The following is an 18716-nucleotide window of genomic DNA, read 5'->3' on the forward strand; positions in this document are numbered from 1 at the left end:
GAAGCATCAGCAAATTATTTCTGCATTCAGGGGCACCTGATCCCAGATCTCTGGCACAGCATTCTCCCAGAGTTCAACACCACTCCAACTTGGATGGGATGGGGACCTTTCCTTGCTCTCCTATCAGGTCCAGGTTCTTCTGAGTCCTGCTCTTCCACCTTTCCCTTCTATTGGTCACCTATGACCATGAAAAGATGGTACAGGTTTGCTTATGATTACTTTGGAGGCTTTCTGTGGGTGTATGTGTGAATAACTGTGTCCCACCATTTCCATCCCCCCAACATTAAGCTTGGAGTAGCTTGAAACTTTTTAAAGATACCTCAGCAGGGTTTAGCAAATATGGCAGCCTGTCTTCCAAGGTTTAAAATCTAGGGCAGGGAAAAGAGCCCTCCAGCTCTTCTCCTTCCCAAGGAAAACCCTTCCAAAGAAATGTAGTGACCTTGAGTCACCCCTCCTTAAATTGGAGGTCAAGTCTGAGGTAGCCCCCAAACCTGAAAAAACAACCCTGCTGGGTTCCTCTGTTCCCCAAAAGAACATTCAGCTCCTCCAAAATCTAGACCAGAAGTCTAGAGTCCACCACTCTTAACCCACTACCCCACACTGGCTCTCCATTTTTTGGAAATAAAAATATTTTAAGAATGTTATCACAAGTTCATATTCAACAGTTCTTAAAATCTTTGGTAAGGAAGAAACCTGACTTTGTCTCACTTTAGCTAGTTTGTGAAAGATGCAAGGATATGTGATTTCCTCTGAAGCAAAGTTGGAAATAAGAACAAAACACAAAGAACAGTAGAAAGAGGGGCTTGTAGATTTGAGAGGGGGAGTTCTGCTGGAATTATGGGAAAATGGACAGGGGCTGGCAAGTGATGGACAACCAGGAGCTCTGGAGAGGAGTCTTGGGAGAGATGAAAGGAGGCTCCATGACAGGAACCTGAAGCCATATCTGAGCTGTCAACGGAAGAACTTGGGGACCATGGGAAATACTGAGTGTAAGAGGGAGAGATCAGGTCACAGCTACCAGTCTTGAAGAGTACTGCTGTCTTCTTAGGGATAGGGGTGGCCTTAGATGGAAAAACCTGGCCTGAAATGTATGGCCTACTCCATTCAATATAGGTGACTAGTTAGTTCTCTTTGACCTGGTAGACATTGCCTTATGACTTCTTTACTAGTTGTCCTTTGTTTTTGCAAAGACTGACCATAGTTTTGCTTACAAAGGGTGCCTCACTTTGTGTTTTAACAAACTTTAGCTGTGTCCAGGGATGGGCAAAACACAGCGGTGAAGTGATCGGTGAGGAGGGCCTGACGATGATTGGGGACAGCATGGGCAGACCAGGTGGGGCAGTGCCCGGGGCTGCAGAGCCTGAGCCAGCAGGGCCACGTGGTAAGCACGGTGAGAACAAGGAAGTGGGCTCACTGGCCAAGATGGGGGAAGGCCAACTCCAGTCCGGGGAACTGGGAGGCTGGCCCATGGGCCAGACAACCTATCACAGGTCAGGATGAGTTCAAGGGTCAGCTTGGGGGAGGAGCATGGATTGGTGGAGAGGGCTTTGGAGATGGACAAGGAAGACGCAGAGGATAAAAGGGAGAAAGAGGCGTGAATTGGGGGGGAGGGTCAGGTGTAAAGATTGGAGTGGAAAGAGAGAGGGGGAGGAAGGATAGTGACAGGGGCGTACCACCCAGGGGGACATATGGGGTCAAATGTCCCTGGGCTGTGGCTATTTAGTCATGTGGGAGGCAGAAAATTGCCCCCCACACCCCTCATCCATCTCCCTGGGTCCATACACTGACTTCAAGACCTAGTGCAAAAAAAGTTGTTTGTGAATGCGTGGTGGAGTGATGAGGAAGTGGCCACTGCCATACCCCGACGGGCAGTGAGGTGCGCTCAGTTTTTTGCACGAGGCTACATTTTTCCTAGATACGCATCTGAGAATAGAAATAAGGAGTACTAAAGGAAGAACAAGCGGAGAACAGGACTAAGTAAGGGAAAGGGGGAAATGGTGGAGGGGAGGAAGCAGAAGAAAGGCGAGGAGGGTTTAGCAGCAGGGAGAGTCTTCCCCATTCCATTATGTGGCTCAAGAGCTTAATATTTCGAGCCACTCCCTGGAGACCAGGAGCGAACCCGAGCCAGACAGCGCTTAGGGAGGGCATGGAGGGTTGATCCAAGCCGGGGCAGGGAAGTTAGAGCACCACAAGCTGGCAACTGAAATCTGATTGCTTCTCCCTGTGGCTTTCCGGCAGTGTACTCTGTGTCTGAGGTGTGTGGAGAGGAGGCCGATGACTTTTCCCAGCCCTGCTTTACAAGCGGCACACAGAGAGATCCCGCTCCCCATGCAGAGAGTCCAGTGTGAGTGAGAGTCATTTCTTCCCATCCTGGCCCCTCTAAACCCTTCCAGGATTTCCTCAGTCCCAGCTGTCGACCCTAAATCAGGGGCAGTTGCCACATATTTGTTTTATTCTCTCTCACTCCTCTTCCTACTTTTGTTTACCCTTCTTCTCCCTCCCTCCCTACGTGTCTTTCTCCACTTCCTGCAGCAGACATTTTGGAGTCTCACCCAGCACACTATGTCTGAATTCCAACAGGGCCCCCAAGCTACAAAAAGGAGGGGAGCCTTGCTCTTAGCTGTCCAGACCATAGTAGTGAACATATTAACTAATGCATGAAAGCCTTGGTGCTGTTTCCTGTGGTAGCTTCACAGTCCCAAATGGCAACCAAGTTCTTATCAGAACAACATTCATTACAATTACAAAATGCCAAATTGGACCTAATATTTCATTTGCAATGGCACTAATTTTAGGAAACAAGAACTATTTAAAAATTGAACATTTAGCAGAAAACATTAAGTACTACAAGATTTTCATCTCTCCATCTCTGTCAACCTTCTTGAACACTGTGGTGAAAAGGAAAGTTTACTTCGATAAGATCATTCTGCTCTGCATTTACTTGCTCATTCTTCCAGCTCTGGGGTAAAACCTGGAGCCAGCCTGCTGTCTGAAGGAAGTAGAGAGCACTGGAAAGAGATAATGTCCAATGCTTCCAAATAGCCTTATATTCGAGGCCAGAACAAAGACTCAAGCAGAGCACCGCCTGGACTCTCAAAGTCCAACAGAACATTCAAGACTCCAAAGCACAGAGGACAAGAGAGAGCCTTGAGGACACTGTAGCATGTGTCAAGTAGGGGTTCCCTAGCTCCACTTCTGGAATCCCTCAGCCCGATAGGACTGGAAACAGAAGAGGATGATGTCTCCAATTAACATTTTGGCACTGTCTAAGGTATTAACAAGGAGTCAGAAGAGATACTCCCCCTCCCCTCTGTCTTTCTCACAACACTTCTTCCTTTACAGTCACTGAAGCAGCTGCACCTCCAAAACACTACCTGAAACATGGCTGGAGAAGGAACTCACATCTAGCTGTTTAAATCTAGAGATTGATGTCACTCTTCTCTGGGTTAGATATTGGGATTGCAAGATTATATTGGGAGGTTTCTGAGCCTCTCATCCACAACAGGAGAACTCAAAAGCATTCTGACAATTACAAAAAGACTTATATTTTGGCACACAACCAGCCAAAATAACAGGCATCCCTTACCAGGGACGAGGCTTCCTGAAGAGGTGAGAGAGGCCCTTCTTGGAAATCTTCAGAAGGTGTTGCAAGGCCTGCTTCCTTGCCAGGGCTTCTCTGAAGGTATGAAAAGCAGGCATCACTTAAGGGAGTGAGACAGGGGACATGAGGAGTTTACTGCTTTATTTTAATTTCATTTATTGAAAGATGTCTATGTAGCACATAGGCTTTTAGACAAAATAATGTAACAATAATGGAAATATATGAGGAAGAAAGATTTAGTGCTTAAGAAAAAAATAAATATTACACACATATTACAAGATAGCAAATTAAAACTACAATTCAAACAGCAACAGAACCACTTTTAGAAAAAATAATGTAACAATAATGGAAATACATGGGAAAGATTCACTGCTTTAAGAAAAAGTAAATATTACATACATATTATAAGATAGCAAATTAAAACTACAATTCAAACAGCCACAGAACCACTGTGTTTTTAACTAAGCCCTGAATGAAAGGCAGGTAGAATTTTTACTGGAGCCAAGACATGTTTTGTACAGCCTCAGAGATATGATTTACATGTCTAGACAGAAGATTAAGTAGGTGCTAATCCCCAGAATGGATGGGAAAAGATAGAAAGAAGAAGCAGGGGGTGGTTATCAGTTTAGCTCTTGAACTGTAAAAAGGCTATTCATGTAGCCAATGAAATGACTGAGGAAACTAATTTCTAAAGATAAATAAGAAAGAAAAGATTACACAACCTAGAATCAACAGCCTTAATGCAGCACTCCAGGTATGCACACATAGAAATAAAGTGAACTCTTATACTAATCAGAGTGATGAAACAGAAATGAACACAAAAACTAACCATGCAGAGTGAATCTCTTTCCATACACTGAGCATGCAAAAGGTCTCTCCTTTGTGTGGGTTCTTTTATGCCATTGAAGAGTGCAAAATAACTTTTTGCTATCCAGGGGATGCCCTTCCAAAATATTAAGAAAAGAATGGGATCAAATTGGGGTGCCTCATTTGAGACTCCTTTGTGTGGGTTCTATGATGCTTTTGAAGAGTGCTCCTCTGACTGAATCTCTTTCCACAATCTGAGCATTCAAAAGGCCTCTCCTTCGTGTGAGTTCTTTGATGACATTGAAGACTGCCACTCCAACTGAATGTTTTTCCACACCCTGAGCATTCAAAAGGTCTCTCCTTTGTGTGGGTTCTTTTATGCCGTTGAAGAGTGCAACCATGACTGAATTTCTTTCCACACTCTGAGCATTCAAAAGGTCTCTCCTTTGTGTGAGTTCTCTGGTGCTGTTTAAGAGTGCTTCCACGACTGAATGTCTTCCCACATTCCGAGCATTCAAAAGGTCTCTCCTTTGTGTGAATTCTTCGATGCTGATGAAGAGTGCTACTCCGACTGAATTTCTTTCCACACTCTGAGCATTCAAAAGGTTTCTCTTTTGTGTGAATTGTTTGATGCTTTTGAAGAGTGCTACTATGACTGAATCTCTTTCCACACACTGAACATTCAAAAGGTCTCTCCTTTGTGTGAGTTCTTAGATGCTGTTGGAGAGTGCTACTCCGACTGAATCGCTTTCCACACTCTGAGCATTCAAAAGGTCTCTCCTTTGTGTGAGTTCTTTGATGCTGTTGTAGAATGCTACTCCGACTGAATCTCTTTCCACACTCTGAGCATTCAAAAGATCTCTCTTTTGTGTGAGTTCTTTGATGTCGTTGAAGATGGCCACTCCAATTGAATCTTTTTCCACACTCTGAGCATTCAAAAGGTCTGTCCTTCATATGAATTATTTCATGCTGTTGAAGATAGCCACTTCGACTGAATCTCTTTCCACACTGTGAGCATTCAAAATGTCTCTCCTTTGTGTGAGTTTTTTGATGCAGTTGAAGATTGACACTCTGACTGAATTTTTTTCGACACTGTGAACATCCAAAAGGTTTATCTCTTGTTTGGGTTCTTGGGTTAACAAGGAGCTTTGATCTATAGCTGAAGAACTTTCCACACCAAAAGCACTTATGTGCCCTCAGTATACTGTTGTTTGGACTGTGTACATTACCCTTTCTTTTACCAGAAAACGTCATTCCCCTCTCTAAGTAGATTAGTGGCTTCTCTCCTGAATGAGTCCTTTGATGCTGAAAAAGATTTGATTTTTGTGAAAAGCTGTTGCCACCATCTGAGAAGCTATAAGGTTTCTCTACTTTGTGCGTTATTTGATGCCTAAGGAGATCTATTCTGCAAAGGAAAGTCTTGCCACACTCCAAACACTGATGAGTATTTTTTCCACTGTGAATTTGCAAATGGACCTCATATTGGCTTTGATCTGAGAAGTTCATTCCATACTCTAAGCACTTACATGCTGGGATTTCAAAAAAGCCTCCTCCTTGGGATGGAACAGGCGTATCATTTGTCTTGTCTGCATGGCTTCCCCCCTGCCTCGGTAGTCTGTCGCTGTCCTCAAATTTTCCTGCAGAAACGTCATCCTTATCTTTTTCCACAGAGGGCCCCTGGAATACCCCAACCATCTCTTGTGCTGCTGGAAGAAAGAAAGAGGTCCAGTCAGCACCTGGGCAAGAAGTCAACCCATTCATCAGGCACTGCTCATTCATGGGTAACCATTACCTTTATCAGACCTTCTTTCCCCTCAACTTTCCCTTCAATAGTGATGCGGGTCAAACCCTATCCCCAGCCTTGCCCTTCAGGTCAGCAGTTTTTATTCCTCTCCAAACTCTCCATAAAGTCTTTAAGTGGAATGTAATCATTCCCCCACTGTTCACATTTGACTTGTCACTGGTTTTTTTCAGCCTGTGCTGCTGCTGATTAAATAGAAGAGGAGGAAGAAAAGGCCTTTTTACCTCACTTTTATCTACCCTAAAGATCCTCAAAGTGGCTTACAAATCACATTCCTTTTCCTTCCCTACAGTAGACACCTTATGAAGTAGGTAGGACTGAGAGACTTCTGAGAGACCTGGGCCTAGACCAAGGTTATGAAGCAAGCTTCACGTGGAGGAGAAGGGACTCCAACCCCTCTCTCCAGATTGGAGCCCTTAACCACTTTTAACCACCGCTGTTAACCACTAAGCTATGCAAGCTGTATTCAAGAATTAACATGATCTCCCCCAACTACAGAGATTCCTTCTGGTTGTGATGAAAGCCATTAAGAGCAGGTTTTCAGCATTTGCTGGGAGGGAGGGAAATCAGTACTTCACTGAGTGAACTTGACACTTCAAAGCGGAGCCCATGGTTTTTGGAAGAGGTTCCAGTTGCGGGCAGGACAGGAAAATGCTGAAAACCTGCTCTTAATGGCTTTCTAGGTGACAATTGTAGAAAAATACCTTTGGCCTTTGTCTTTTCTTTGGCCTTTGTCTTTTCTTAAGTAGCTCTCCCCCACCCCCACCCCCACCCCCACCCCCATCCCCACCCCTGCAATATCTCATATATAAGGATGCAGAAGCCCTTGCAGAGCCTCAGCTGTGCTCAGACCCAGACGGAACTTCAGAGCATTCCAAATTTCAAGGCCCAAAAAGCTTTCTCTCCCTTTTTTCCCAGCAGACTTTGGAATTCTGCCTAATTAACATTTGCAAAGAAGTGAAGCAGAAATCCTTTGAGGGTATTCCTTGATTAGTCCGTTGACATAACCATGAAGGATACTCACTTGCAATCGTCTCATCTGGGAAGGAAACACCCTGTACAGGTCTTCTTGAGAAATTCTCTTGCATTTCTTTGGATGTGAGGCTTTTGTTGGTCTCCACCATAGCCTCTATTACATTCCTGGCTCCTTTGACATACAGAGAGAGAAAGCGATTGTTTTTATATTGGGAAAGAAAGAAATCCAAGCAAGAGGATTTTCTTCTGGGAAAAATGGAACCCAGGCCAAGATCAAAGCCCACAATTCAAACCAGTGTAAGATGAAGGCAACCACACTGGCTGTCAACCTTTAAGGAGTATCAGAGCAGTTTACAATCAGCTTCCTTCCAACCCCACAGCATGTGAGGCTGAGAAAGTTCTGAGTGAACTGTGACTGTGGCTCTCCAGATCACAATCTCTGGAGGAATCCAGCCGAGATCACAATGGCTGGTGGAATGTACAGTAATCTCATCTACCTGGAGTGACAAGTTATTCGATTTCTGAAGTGGTTGTCAACTGAGAAATTAGATGAGGCCCCTTTCAGAGCCTTCTTGAAAGCCTCATAGTCCCGCAATGGCTCTAGGCTGGGACACGCTCTCTGGTTCAGTTACCCTGGGAAAACCAGGTGTCCAGGGTCATTCTACTCAGCCATGCTGAATATAGCTTTCACTGCCATCCTGCCACCTCGAGGCCTCCACAAGGGAGCAAGTAGCAGGAAAGGCCTCAACATAACGTACTGCTGTCCAAGATTTTGATTCATGCCTCATGCCAAAGGCAAAAATGCGTACCTCTGGAACCTATGAGAGTTCCTTACCCAGACACGCCACGCTCCCGTAGTTCTCCAGCATGACGTCCTCATAGAGAGCTCTTTGGTCTGGATCCAGCAATGCCCACTCTGCCTCAGTGAAATACACAGCCAGCTCCTCAAAGGAAACCAGAGACTTAAAGAAAAAGCAGAAAATTCCCTCGTCAGAGGTCATGCCAAGAAGAGACAGCAGTCAGGGAGGGGCAGAGGTATATTGGGGCCTGGCACCTGGAGACACCTCCTCTGGGTGCCCCCATGCTCAGGGTCAGGCCTTGGGGGCATAGCCACACCCCTAAGCCCCACCTCCGCGCAGGCCGGCTTTTGCTCAAAAGTCGACCTGCACAGAGGTCAGGGGCAAGGCTTAGGGGTCACGGAGACGGGGGGGTTTGGTGGTGTGCGCCCGGGGACATGGGTGACCCCATGTCCCTATAGGCCGTTCGCCTCTGGGTAGGAGTGTTCTGGGACAGTGCAGAATAGAGAACTCGGCTTGTGTATAAGGAGTGGTGTTCAGAGCCTCTTGCCTGGGACCCCTTCAGCACCAACTGCAGGAGAAAAGCCTCCTTGAGAAAAGAGCGGGGACCCAGGCTGCCTCTTGGTCATCTCCCCTACCTGGACAGCAGCTGTTTCCACACCTCTACAAACAGAATGGATTAACACTGCCTCTTCACTACCTGTGAGGGAGGGAAAAGGGAGAAAGAATATTAGCCTCCACTTCCTATTCTATTTCCTAGTATGAATCATGCTTCCTGCACCCCTGATCCCAGGGCTTTGAAACCTTGGCCTATGTACACTCAGAGTGTGAATGACACTGACATGTTTCAGACTTCTGGGATACTAGAAACTTATCCTGTGAACACTGGAGCTGAAAAATATGATACCGTCTCTGCTGTATAAGGGCAAAGACACAGCAAGGCTGCTGGAAGAAAAATAGACAGGCCAAAAATGACATCAGGCCAAAAAAACCAGGACCTGAATTAAGCATATGCTGAAACGGAGGGTAGTCTCAATGAGTGTTTGTAGCATCTGCTGAACCACTAATGTCACATCTGGGTCTTCAGCATGGCATCACATCACCCCAAACCCTTTGGCACGGCCTCTCTTTCCTTCAGTGGCTCGTCAGATACCCCAATAAGCATGAGAACAAAACACATTTGTCCAATGTTCTTAGAATTGTGGTGGTCAGAACATGCAGACATTGTTTATTCACAAGAATGAAGAATTTATACGAGATTTATCTGCCTTTTCTCTGGAGCCACCTTGAGTCCCTCCAATTGAGAAAGGAGGGATATGAAAATTGTAATCAAAGTGAGGAACTGCCTCCATGAATTTTAGAAAGCCCCTTTTACAGGCATCCCAATTGGTGAACATTGAAAACCACAATTTGGATGAAGTAGTGTTTCATTTTTTTCCTGACCAGAATTCACTACCCAACAAATTAACTGTGTGCCCGAATCCCAGCCAGTCAAAATGACTCCTTACCAGGTGAGAGGGCATCTTGGGCACATTCCTGGGCCTGGCACAGTTGCCCTTCCTCCAACGGACCTCTTTCCAACTTATCTTCCATCTTCATGGATAGACCCAACTTCTGAAACATCAGTAATGGCAACAAGTAAGAGGAGTAGAAGGAGAAGAGTTTTGATTAATACCCCGCTTTTCTCAACCGTAAAGAGTCTCAAAGCAGCTTACAAACTCTTTCCCTTCCCCCACCCTCCCCACAACAGACACCTTGTGAGGAAGGTGGAGCTGAGATAATTTGGAGACAACTGTGCTTAAGGAAAGGTCACCCAGCAGGCTTCCTGTGTAGGAAGGAGCAGGGAAACAAGCCTGGTTCACCTGACTGGAGTCCACTACTCTTGTGGAGGAGGGCAGAATTAAACCCAGTTCTCCAGAGTAGAGTCCACCGCTCTTAACCATTGCACCAAGGAATGGATCCTGCCCTGCTCCCAGACTCTGCATCTTTCATTAAGCAGACCTGGTAGGGTTTTCTTTCAACACTGGTGAACTATCTGGAGGAATAAGAAATTCCCCAGAAGAAGGGGCTGCTGATGCACCTTCTTAAATCTCCCGTTCAGATGATTAAAACTTGGACAAATATCAGGCAGGGAAGCCTTCGGAGAAGGCCAAATATTGTTGCTTGAATTGGACATAGCTGGAAAGAAAAGCCCTCACCTGTTTGGCTTGCCTCTTCTCCTCTGCCTGACTCAGGAGGAAACCCTCAGCCAGGGCCACCGCTTGGGAACTGGTCTCTGGCCCACATCCTCTGACCCAGCGCTGCATTTCATGGGGCAGGACAGTCAGGAACTGCTCCAGGATCACCTGGTCCAGGATCTGCCTCTTGGAGTTCCTCTCTGGCTTCAGCCAGTGGTTGCAAAGTCCATGGAGCTGGCTGCAAACCTCTCGGGGCCCATCGGCATCATGGTAGCGAAACTGCCGGAAGTGTTGGCAAAGTACTTCTGAGTTCAAGGGCTCCTGATCCCAGACCTCTGGCACAGCTCTCTCCCAAAATGCAACAACACTCCCAGCTCGGATGGGATGGGGATCTTTCCTCACTGTCCTGCCAAGTCCAGGTCCTTCTGGGTCCTGCTCTTCCATCTTCTTCTTCTTCTATAGGGTCACCTCTCACTGGATCATGAAGGGAGGCTTCTTTCTTCAGGGAGGAGGGCTTCTTTCTCGGGGGGCGGGGGAGGGGGAGAAGGCAGATACCAACATGTCAGAAGGAAAACAAGAGAATGATGACACGATGGATAAGAATGAAAGTGTGGTTTGCAATATTTCAGTGTGCTACATACTAAGCTTTCTGAAATATGCCTGTTTGATCCTTTGGGAATTTTAACTGTCTCTGGCTCTTAAAAATGTTACTTTAGGTCAGGATGTTCCAGGGGCTTCTGTTGGCTACTAAGTGGATCCATCCACAGCCACAGGGGTCTCTTGGTGCTGAAGGACAAGTATAAATCTCGTGCTGGCACAGAGTGGGATTGCATCGAGGGTGTGGTTTGTGCTTGCATCGAGGCACAAGGGTGGCGGAGGGAAGGGAAGGGGGAATACAGAAGATTGACAATTCCAGGTTAGGAAATTCCTAGAAAATTCAGGGGTGGAGCCTTTTGGAGGCCAGAGTATAAAAGCACAGAGTCCATCTCCCAAAGGAGCCATTGCAGGCTAATCCGCTGTAATTCCCTACCTGGATATTGGCAATCCTGTATCAAGGAGATGGTAGATGAGGGGAAGCATCCATCAAAATCATTTGTGGGACCTGAACCCAGGCCTCCTGTGACTGCGCCCTTCTGTTTCTCCCTGTTGGTTGTCTGAGGTGTAGCCAACCTGGGCAGGGATGGGCAGGTGTGGTATGACCCACACAGTAATGCATGCCCATGTGCCACTTGTCCCCTGTGTACATGGTGGGCAGCAGGCTGATACCAGGGGGAATGGCTTCACAAGCATGCTCCAATCCTCTCTGCCTGTCATACGGGACTCACCTCGTGCAATGATTGGAGGGCATTGGTATTGTTTTCATGGATACTGGTGGCGGTGCTAGACTGTCTTGATCATAGAATCAAAGAATCATGGAGTTGGAACAGACCCCAAGAGCCATCAAGTCCAACCCCATGCAATTCAGTAACACACAATCAAAGCATTCTCAACATATTTTCATCCAGCATCTGTTTAAAAACCTCCAAAGAAGGAGACTCCACAACTCTCTGAGACAGTGAATTCCACTGTTGAACAGTCCTGATGTTCTTCCTAATATTTAGGTGGAATCTCTTTTCCTGCACCTTGAATCAATTACTATGTGTCTCAGGCAGCAGAAAACAAGCTTGCTCCCTCTTCGACATGGCATCCCTTCAAATATTTAAACATAGCTGTCATGTCCCCCTTTAACCTTCGCTTCTCCAGACTAAACATCCCCAGCTCCCTAAGCCTCCCTTCATAGGGCATGGACTCCAGACCTTTTACCATTTTGGTTGCCCTGTTCTAGACCAGTTCCAGCTTGTCAATATCCTTCTTGAATTGCAGTGCTCAGAACTGTACACAATATTCTAGGTGAGGTCTAACCAATGTAGAATAGAGAGGTACAATTACATCCCTCAATCTTGACACTATACTCCTATTGATACAGTCCAGAATCGCACTGGCTTTCTTGGCCACTGCATCACACAGCTGACTCATATTTCATTTATGGTCTACGAAGATTCCCAGATCCCTTTTGCATGTAGTGTTGTCAAGCCAGGTGTCGCCCATCCTATATCTGTGCATTTCATTTTTTCTGCCTAAGTGTAGTATCTTACATTTATCTCTGTGGAAATTCATTTTATTGTTTTGGCCCAGCTCTCTAATCTGTCCAGGTCATTTTGAATTCTGACTCTGTCCTCTGGGGTATTAGCTACCCTCCTAATTTGGTGTCATCTGCAAATTTGATTAGCATGCCCTCTATTCCATCATCCAAATTGTTGTTAAAAATATTGAATAGCACTGGGCCCAGGACAGAACCCTGCGGCACCCGACTCGTCACTTCTCTCCAGGATGAAGATGAGCCATTAATGAGCACCTTTTGAGTTTGATCAGTCAACCAATTATAAATCCATCGAACAGTAACACTGTCTAGACCTAGCTTACTTGTGAGAATATTATAGGGCACCTTGTCAAAAGCTTTACTAAAATCAAGGTATGCTATGACCATAGCAATCCCTTCATCTACCAAGCTTGTCACTCTATCAAAAAAAGAGATATGATTGTTCTGGCATGACCTGCTTTTCAGAAACTCATGATGACTTCTTGTGATCACTATATTCCCCTCTAAGTGTTGGCAGACCGTCTGTTTAACGATCTGCTCCAGAATCTTCCCTGGCAACAAGTTTCTCAGATTTTCCTCTGCTGTGCTGGGAAGGTCTTTGACACATTCACAGACCTGGTCCCACAAGCACTGGGGTCTTAAGTTAAGGTTGTGCGTGACTGTAATACAGGAAGAGGTCCCCTTCCCATGCCCATTTTTACTGGCTTACTTATTCTATTCCACTTCATTACATTTGATACTCTGTCCTTTCCTGAATAACGCCAGAAGAATTCCATCTCTTGGCCTTCTGTACATAGTGGGCAGCAGGTTGATACCAGGGCGCGTGGCTTCAAAAGCATGCTCCACCCCTCTCTGCCTGTCACAGGGCAGTCACCTTGTATGATGATTGGTGGGTGTTGGTGGTATTTCCATGGATAGTGGTGGCGCTGCTAGTCTGTCTGGACCTTGGCAACAGATCTCTCAAAATTTCCTCTGCTGTCCTGGGCAGGTCTTGGACAGCAGTTCACCGGCCTGGCCACACAAGCACTGAGGTCTTAGGATGGGGCTGTGGATGATTCTGTGTAGGAAGGAGCTCCCTTCTCCCGTGCCCATTTTACTAATTAATTAATTTCATTTTACTTTATTACATTTGATAGCCCGCCCTTTCCTGAATAACACCAGATTTCCATCTCACAGGCCCTATGGAACTGGATAATGTCCCACAGTGATGTATTTGCCTAGAGATGAGGGGTACTCTCTGTCCCCGGGCGCCACTAATCTGGTCACCTGGGGGGCGCAAAATCGGTCACCCACATGACCAGGAAGATGGCAAGGCAGCAGGAAGCCCTACTGCCTTATCATCATTGAGCACCCTCGACCCCGCCCATGTCGTCATTGACATGGGCAGGGTCGAGGGCACCTGGCTGCGCCCCCCCCCCTTGCTCCCGGCTCCCAGCTGGCAGCCGGCAGTCCCTTCTGCCCTCCCCTCTGGGGAGGCCAGAAGCGACTGCTGCCCCCGGGCCTCCGAGACCTGCTTTTATAAGCTCTGAGGCTGGGGGTGGGGCTTGGGGAGGCATTGTTATGCCCCCATGGGGCGGGGTGGGGAGAGCAGAAGGGGCTGCTGGCTGTAAGCCGGGCAGCAGTCGGGGAGGGGGAGGAAGCCCCCCCCCCAGGCACAGGGTGGGTGCCCCGAGACAATTTGTCTCCAGACCCTATGTCCTCCTGATACACCTCTGATGTCCCACAGGGCCCTGCTCTCAGCTGACAGAGAGTCCCACCAGGCTGGAGCCAAGGTCAAAAAGGCAAATTGGATGTCCTTGGGGCTATGGACTACCAGGCGGTTACTACCAGAATATGGGGAGATGCAGTCACCAAGATATGAGGGTTCCAGATCGCTCAAGGCCTTAAAGGCTAATACCAATCCTTGAAAATGATCCGGTACTCAATCAGTAACCAGTGCAACTGGCCGAGCATGGGTATAATGTGCTCTCTTAGGAAGGAGTCTTGCCACTGTGTTCTGGACGTTTTAGTCTCCTGAGGAATCTCATTAACAGGCCAGCATAAAGCGAGCTATAGCAATCCAATCTGGAGTAATGTAATCTAATCAAACCTGCACAGGCCGGGGTTTTTTGTGCTGAATTCAAGTCATAGTCCTCTCAAGGCTCCGTCAGGCAGAGGGGGTTTCCCTGCCTGGTGCTGCTGCCTCCCGCAGTGCAAGAAGTGGCGGCACCGGGAAGGTCACAGTCGCCATCCCCCCTCTGCCCCATGGAGCAGGCAGCTGCCAGCTCCGTCAGGCAGAGGGGATTTCCCTGCCTGGTGCCGCTGCCTCCTGCAGTGCGAGAGGTGGCGGCACCGAGCAGGCCGCGGCCGCCATCCCCCCCTCTGCATTGTATTCACCAACCCAGCTATCCTAAGCGCCCTAATCTTTTCCCATCCCACCTGAGGGTCCTGTCAGCCACAGCACCTGCAAACCATCTTAACAAACTGATTGGTGGACAGCCATTAGTGGCAGGATTCACAGTGTCCCCTGCCTCCATTAGCAGATTGGTTGCTGTCCGAAAATCCAGATCAGCAGTCAGCCTATCAAAATCAATAGAGGAAAGGAATTGTGGATGTTGGAAATCTACCACATAAACTCCTTGGGTCTTTGGGCACAAAGCCTTGAGAGGACTATGATGTATATCATAATGTCCCACTTCTGAAGGTATGGTTTCTGCAGAGGAACTGATCCCTGAAGTCTAGAAATCAGCAGTAACTCCAGAATTCCAGGCACCATCAGTAACACTCTTATTGGACTTTCCTGGGGTCACTTTCCTCCCCAGAGCGCAGCCTCACCACCTTGGCTCGGCTGCCTTTTTTGCCCAGAGAGACTTTTGTGAATATTAAAATTATTATTTTCAGGTTGGGGTGGTATCTAAGAAAGGGCACCTCTTACATTATGGATTATACCTGAAGATCAAAAGGTGTGGCAAGAATTTGCCTCCTCGTGCCCCGCCCTCCAAATTTACGGTCCACCCCATCCAAGTGCAACTTCTGTTATGTATTGAGCTATTGAGATTTCCATAGTTGTGGGGTCAGCTGAGAGCATGATATTGTGTGCATCGAGGAATGCTGCTGTAAATTTCGTTGTGCGTGCACAATGACAATAAAATGCTTATGCTTAAGTGAGTGTATGCGTAGTTTCTCTCTCTCTGCCTGATGTATTACCATGGAAGCCGTCCGTGTAAATAAACCTTGTTTTTTACCTTGCTGCTCGCCTGATGATTGAAACATAACACTTCAATTTAATTCAAAGAGGGATATCAAAGAAATATTTTTTCCAATGAAAGAACTGAAGGACTTGACATCTTTCATTGTGTGATCCCACATTGAGACACTTGGTTCCTGGGCTGCCCCTTGGGGAGTGAGGAGTCCTCAGCAGAAGAGAAAGCTCAGACCAGGTTGAGAACCAACAGGGACTGAGCCCAGAGCAGCCAGAGCTCCTGCAGGATGAACAGCAGGATAGCCAGGACTCAGAGTCCCTGCAAAAGCACCCAACCCTGCTGCAGCTGAGGTGCCTCAGGCAAGTAGCTCACCTGAGCCCTCTCATAATTGGAGACAGCACTGTAGAGAACTGCTAAAGACAAAGGCAAAGTACTGTTGAAGGCTTTCATGGCCGGAATCACTGGGGTGCTGTGTGGTTTCCGGGCTGTATGACCGTGTTCTAGCAGCATTCTCTCCTGATGTTTCGCCTTCATCTGTGGTTGGCATCTTCAGAGGATCCTCTGAAGATGCCAGCCACAATCTGGCGAAACATCCCGAAATCTGCCCCAAATGCGATCTTAACTCGGCTCCTAGCACTAAAACTTAATGCTGTTTGCAGACTCAGAGAAAAGATCTCCATCAACAGGAGGAATCAGATTCCTCACAGGACCTAGACTAGGCTTCTGGGAAGCAGTAGTGGCATAGTGTTTAAGAGCAGGTGTACTCTAATCTGGAGGAGGTACTCTAATCTGGGTTTGATTCCCTGCTCTGCCACCTGAGCTGTGGAGGCTTATCTGGGGAATTCAGATTAGCCTGTACACTCCAACACATGTCAGCTGGGTGACCTTGGGCTAGTCACAGTTCTTCTGAGCTCTCTCAGTCCCACCTACCTCACAGGGGCTTACAAGGGGGGGAAGGGAAAGGAGTTTTGTAAGCCCCTTTGAGTTTCCTTACAGGAGAGAAAGGGGGGATATAAATCCAACTCTTCTTCTTATATCAGGGAGGATTGCAGACAACATCTGTCTGAATGCAAGGAAGCAAGTTGACTGCTTCATCATGTCCCGCACTCCAACTCTAAGTGTAACTTCAATTTAATTCAAAGAGGGATATCAAATAAACATTTTTCCAATGGAAAGACTGAGACACTTCATGTCTTTCTTTGTGTGATCCAACATTGCGACACTTGGTGTCCTGGGCTACCCCCTGGGGATGGAGGAGTCCTCAGTGGAAGAGCAGGGTCAGGAAAGCTCAGAACAAGTTGAGAACCAACAGGAATAATCTGTTCTTTCTTTTCATGCATTTTTGTAGCCCTCAAATATTAACATGCAGCTTTATAAAAATGCTTTCTAAGGTAAGTGATGGACAGCTTCAAGCCCTCCAGTCACTCTGGGAAGATTCACATAACATCCATTGCAAACATTCACAACCATCACAAAACAGTCTGCTAGGTATGCACTAGATCCAAGTGGAATCTTCTACAACGTAGATGGTCCAGCACATGGCAGATGAATATACAATTCTACTGTCAGCTTTGCATGAGAAAGAGAATATTGCCAATTATTAATATAACACCACCCTCTTTTACAGTAATTAGTATAAGAAATTCTCATACCCAGAATATTAATGTGTAGTTTTATGGGTTTCAGCGTTCGGCGAAGACCTTCCTATTCATCCAAACCTTTGTTTTTTGACCCCTGATGCCCCAAATTGAGAGATAAAACTGGACTGTCTGGCTCAAGGAGGCAGGTAGGAGATTCCAGCCCTGAACTTGGCAACTAATAAGACGTCTTTGCATCATGGAAAACTCCCCGCACACAGAAAGCTAGAACTGCAAGAGGAAAGGCTGAGCCCACTGATCTGCTTGCATGAATCATGTCAGAGACTGATGTCTCCTAGGTTAGCCAGGTGGGGGTCTTCACTTTTTTCTTCCATCCAGCACCCAGCACTGCTGACTCTGAAGAGATCCTGCAGCTCTGGTTCATAATCTCAGGGAATTTGAAACCCCGCCCCCCCCCACCCTTGGCACACATGCAGGGGGATGGAAAAGTAGACTCCAATTTGAAGGACAAGGATTTCAAAAGGGTGGAGGAGAGGATGGGGGGTGTGTGTGTCCCTCACTTGTTTCCTGAAGAGCAAAGGAGATGGCTGCTCTGTTTGGGATCCTGAGGTGAAAGGAAGGAAAGGATGGCTGGGAACTGACTGCCAAGAAGCAGAGGGGGAAGAGGAATGGGTGGGCTCCCCCCCCCCAAATCTTCTCAATCTTGACCCATCAGCCCCTTCCTCAATCTAAAGCCGCTAGAAGGTCCCTTTTGTGTGTATGTCTTTTGCAGGTCTGCATTCCCACCTTTCTTTGGAGGCACCTTACTTTTGTACAAAGAGCGACTTTCGAGCATAGCAAGGCAGGGTGAGAACTGGGTGAAAGGGGGGCTCTTCTCCTAGTTCACTGCTCCCCCCTTCCTTTGGGTCCTGCCTAGCAGGTCCTGCCCCAACATTTCAATCCCCTCCTCTGGCCCTCAATACGAAGATTTTGGCTTCAGAAGCATCATTTCTCTCCCCTGGAGACCCTCGTCTTGTCCCCTGGAGCTCTTTGCTCTCTGCACGGGGCTTTGCTCTCCCGCATGGAGGGACGCCCTTTGCGCCGTTTGAATGCGCATCGTTTGCAAGAACACCGAATGCCTCAGAGAAGATCCCGGAACTGGCGGTCCCCTTGCTCACTCCTCTCCCTATGCTGGGGGGCATATTCTCCCCTTGCCCACCCAGATGCCTCCTCTGCAGCCAGCCTCTCGCCTCTAAGAGCAGCAGCCAGGGGGGGGGGTCTGTCCCTAAACAACGACCCTCCCCAATCCAGGCCCCTCTGCGTCTCCCCACCCTTCCTCCACTCCCAATCCCCTCCCCACCAAGACGAACTCGTCCAGACTCTCCGCTGCTTTCTCGCCCCTCTCCTTCCAAATGCCAAAGCAACCAGAGGCCTCCAGAAGAATGTGCCACCAGGGAAGGGGCTGCATCATCTCACCCTCCCCCCCCCAGCCTTGTGGAGAGAGGAGAGGGGAAGGAGGCGGGAAAGAGGGGCACACGAGGGAACAGACCACCGCCAGGCTTTGCAGTGGGGCGTCTCTCCTGGATAGGGGTCCGCCTCTCCCCCGCCTCTCCACGCACACCACATTTCCCAGCCCCGCATCCCCATCCCTGCTGACTG

The 18716-nt window shown here is 47.6% G+C and overlaps 1 protein-coding gene across 9 annotated transcripts in view; it reads right to left on the minus strand.

Moving 5' to 3' along the window:
* LOC125428537 (zinc finger protein 436-like) overlaps positions 1-18716 on the minus strand; it is a 774209-nt gene that overhangs the window by 487409 nt on the left and 268084 nt on the right. For 6 of the 9 annotated variants that reach the window (XM_048488782.1, XM_048488785.1, XM_048488784.1 and 3 more), the window contains 2 exons: positions 10180-10200; positions 9490-9595 (listed from right to left, as the gene is read on the minus strand). The exons of 2 other annotated variants lie outside the window; for them this stretch is intronic. In XM_048488782.1, the coding sequence (XP_048344739.1) occupies positions 9490-9595; positions 10180-10200 (127 nt within the window). The remainder of the gene's footprint in view (positions 1-9489; positions 9596-10179; positions 10201-18716) is intronic. One more of the 9 variants, XM_048488793.1, reaches the window with a different exon arrangement.

This window comes from Sphaerodactylus townsendi, linkage group LG03 (assembly GCF_021028975.2).
Source record: "Sphaerodactylus townsendi isolate TG3544 linkage group LG03, MPM_Stown_v2.3, whole genome shotgun sequence".
NCBI lineage: Eukaryota > Metazoa > Chordata > Lepidosauria > Squamata > Sphaerodactylidae > Sphaerodactylus > Sphaerodactylus townsendi.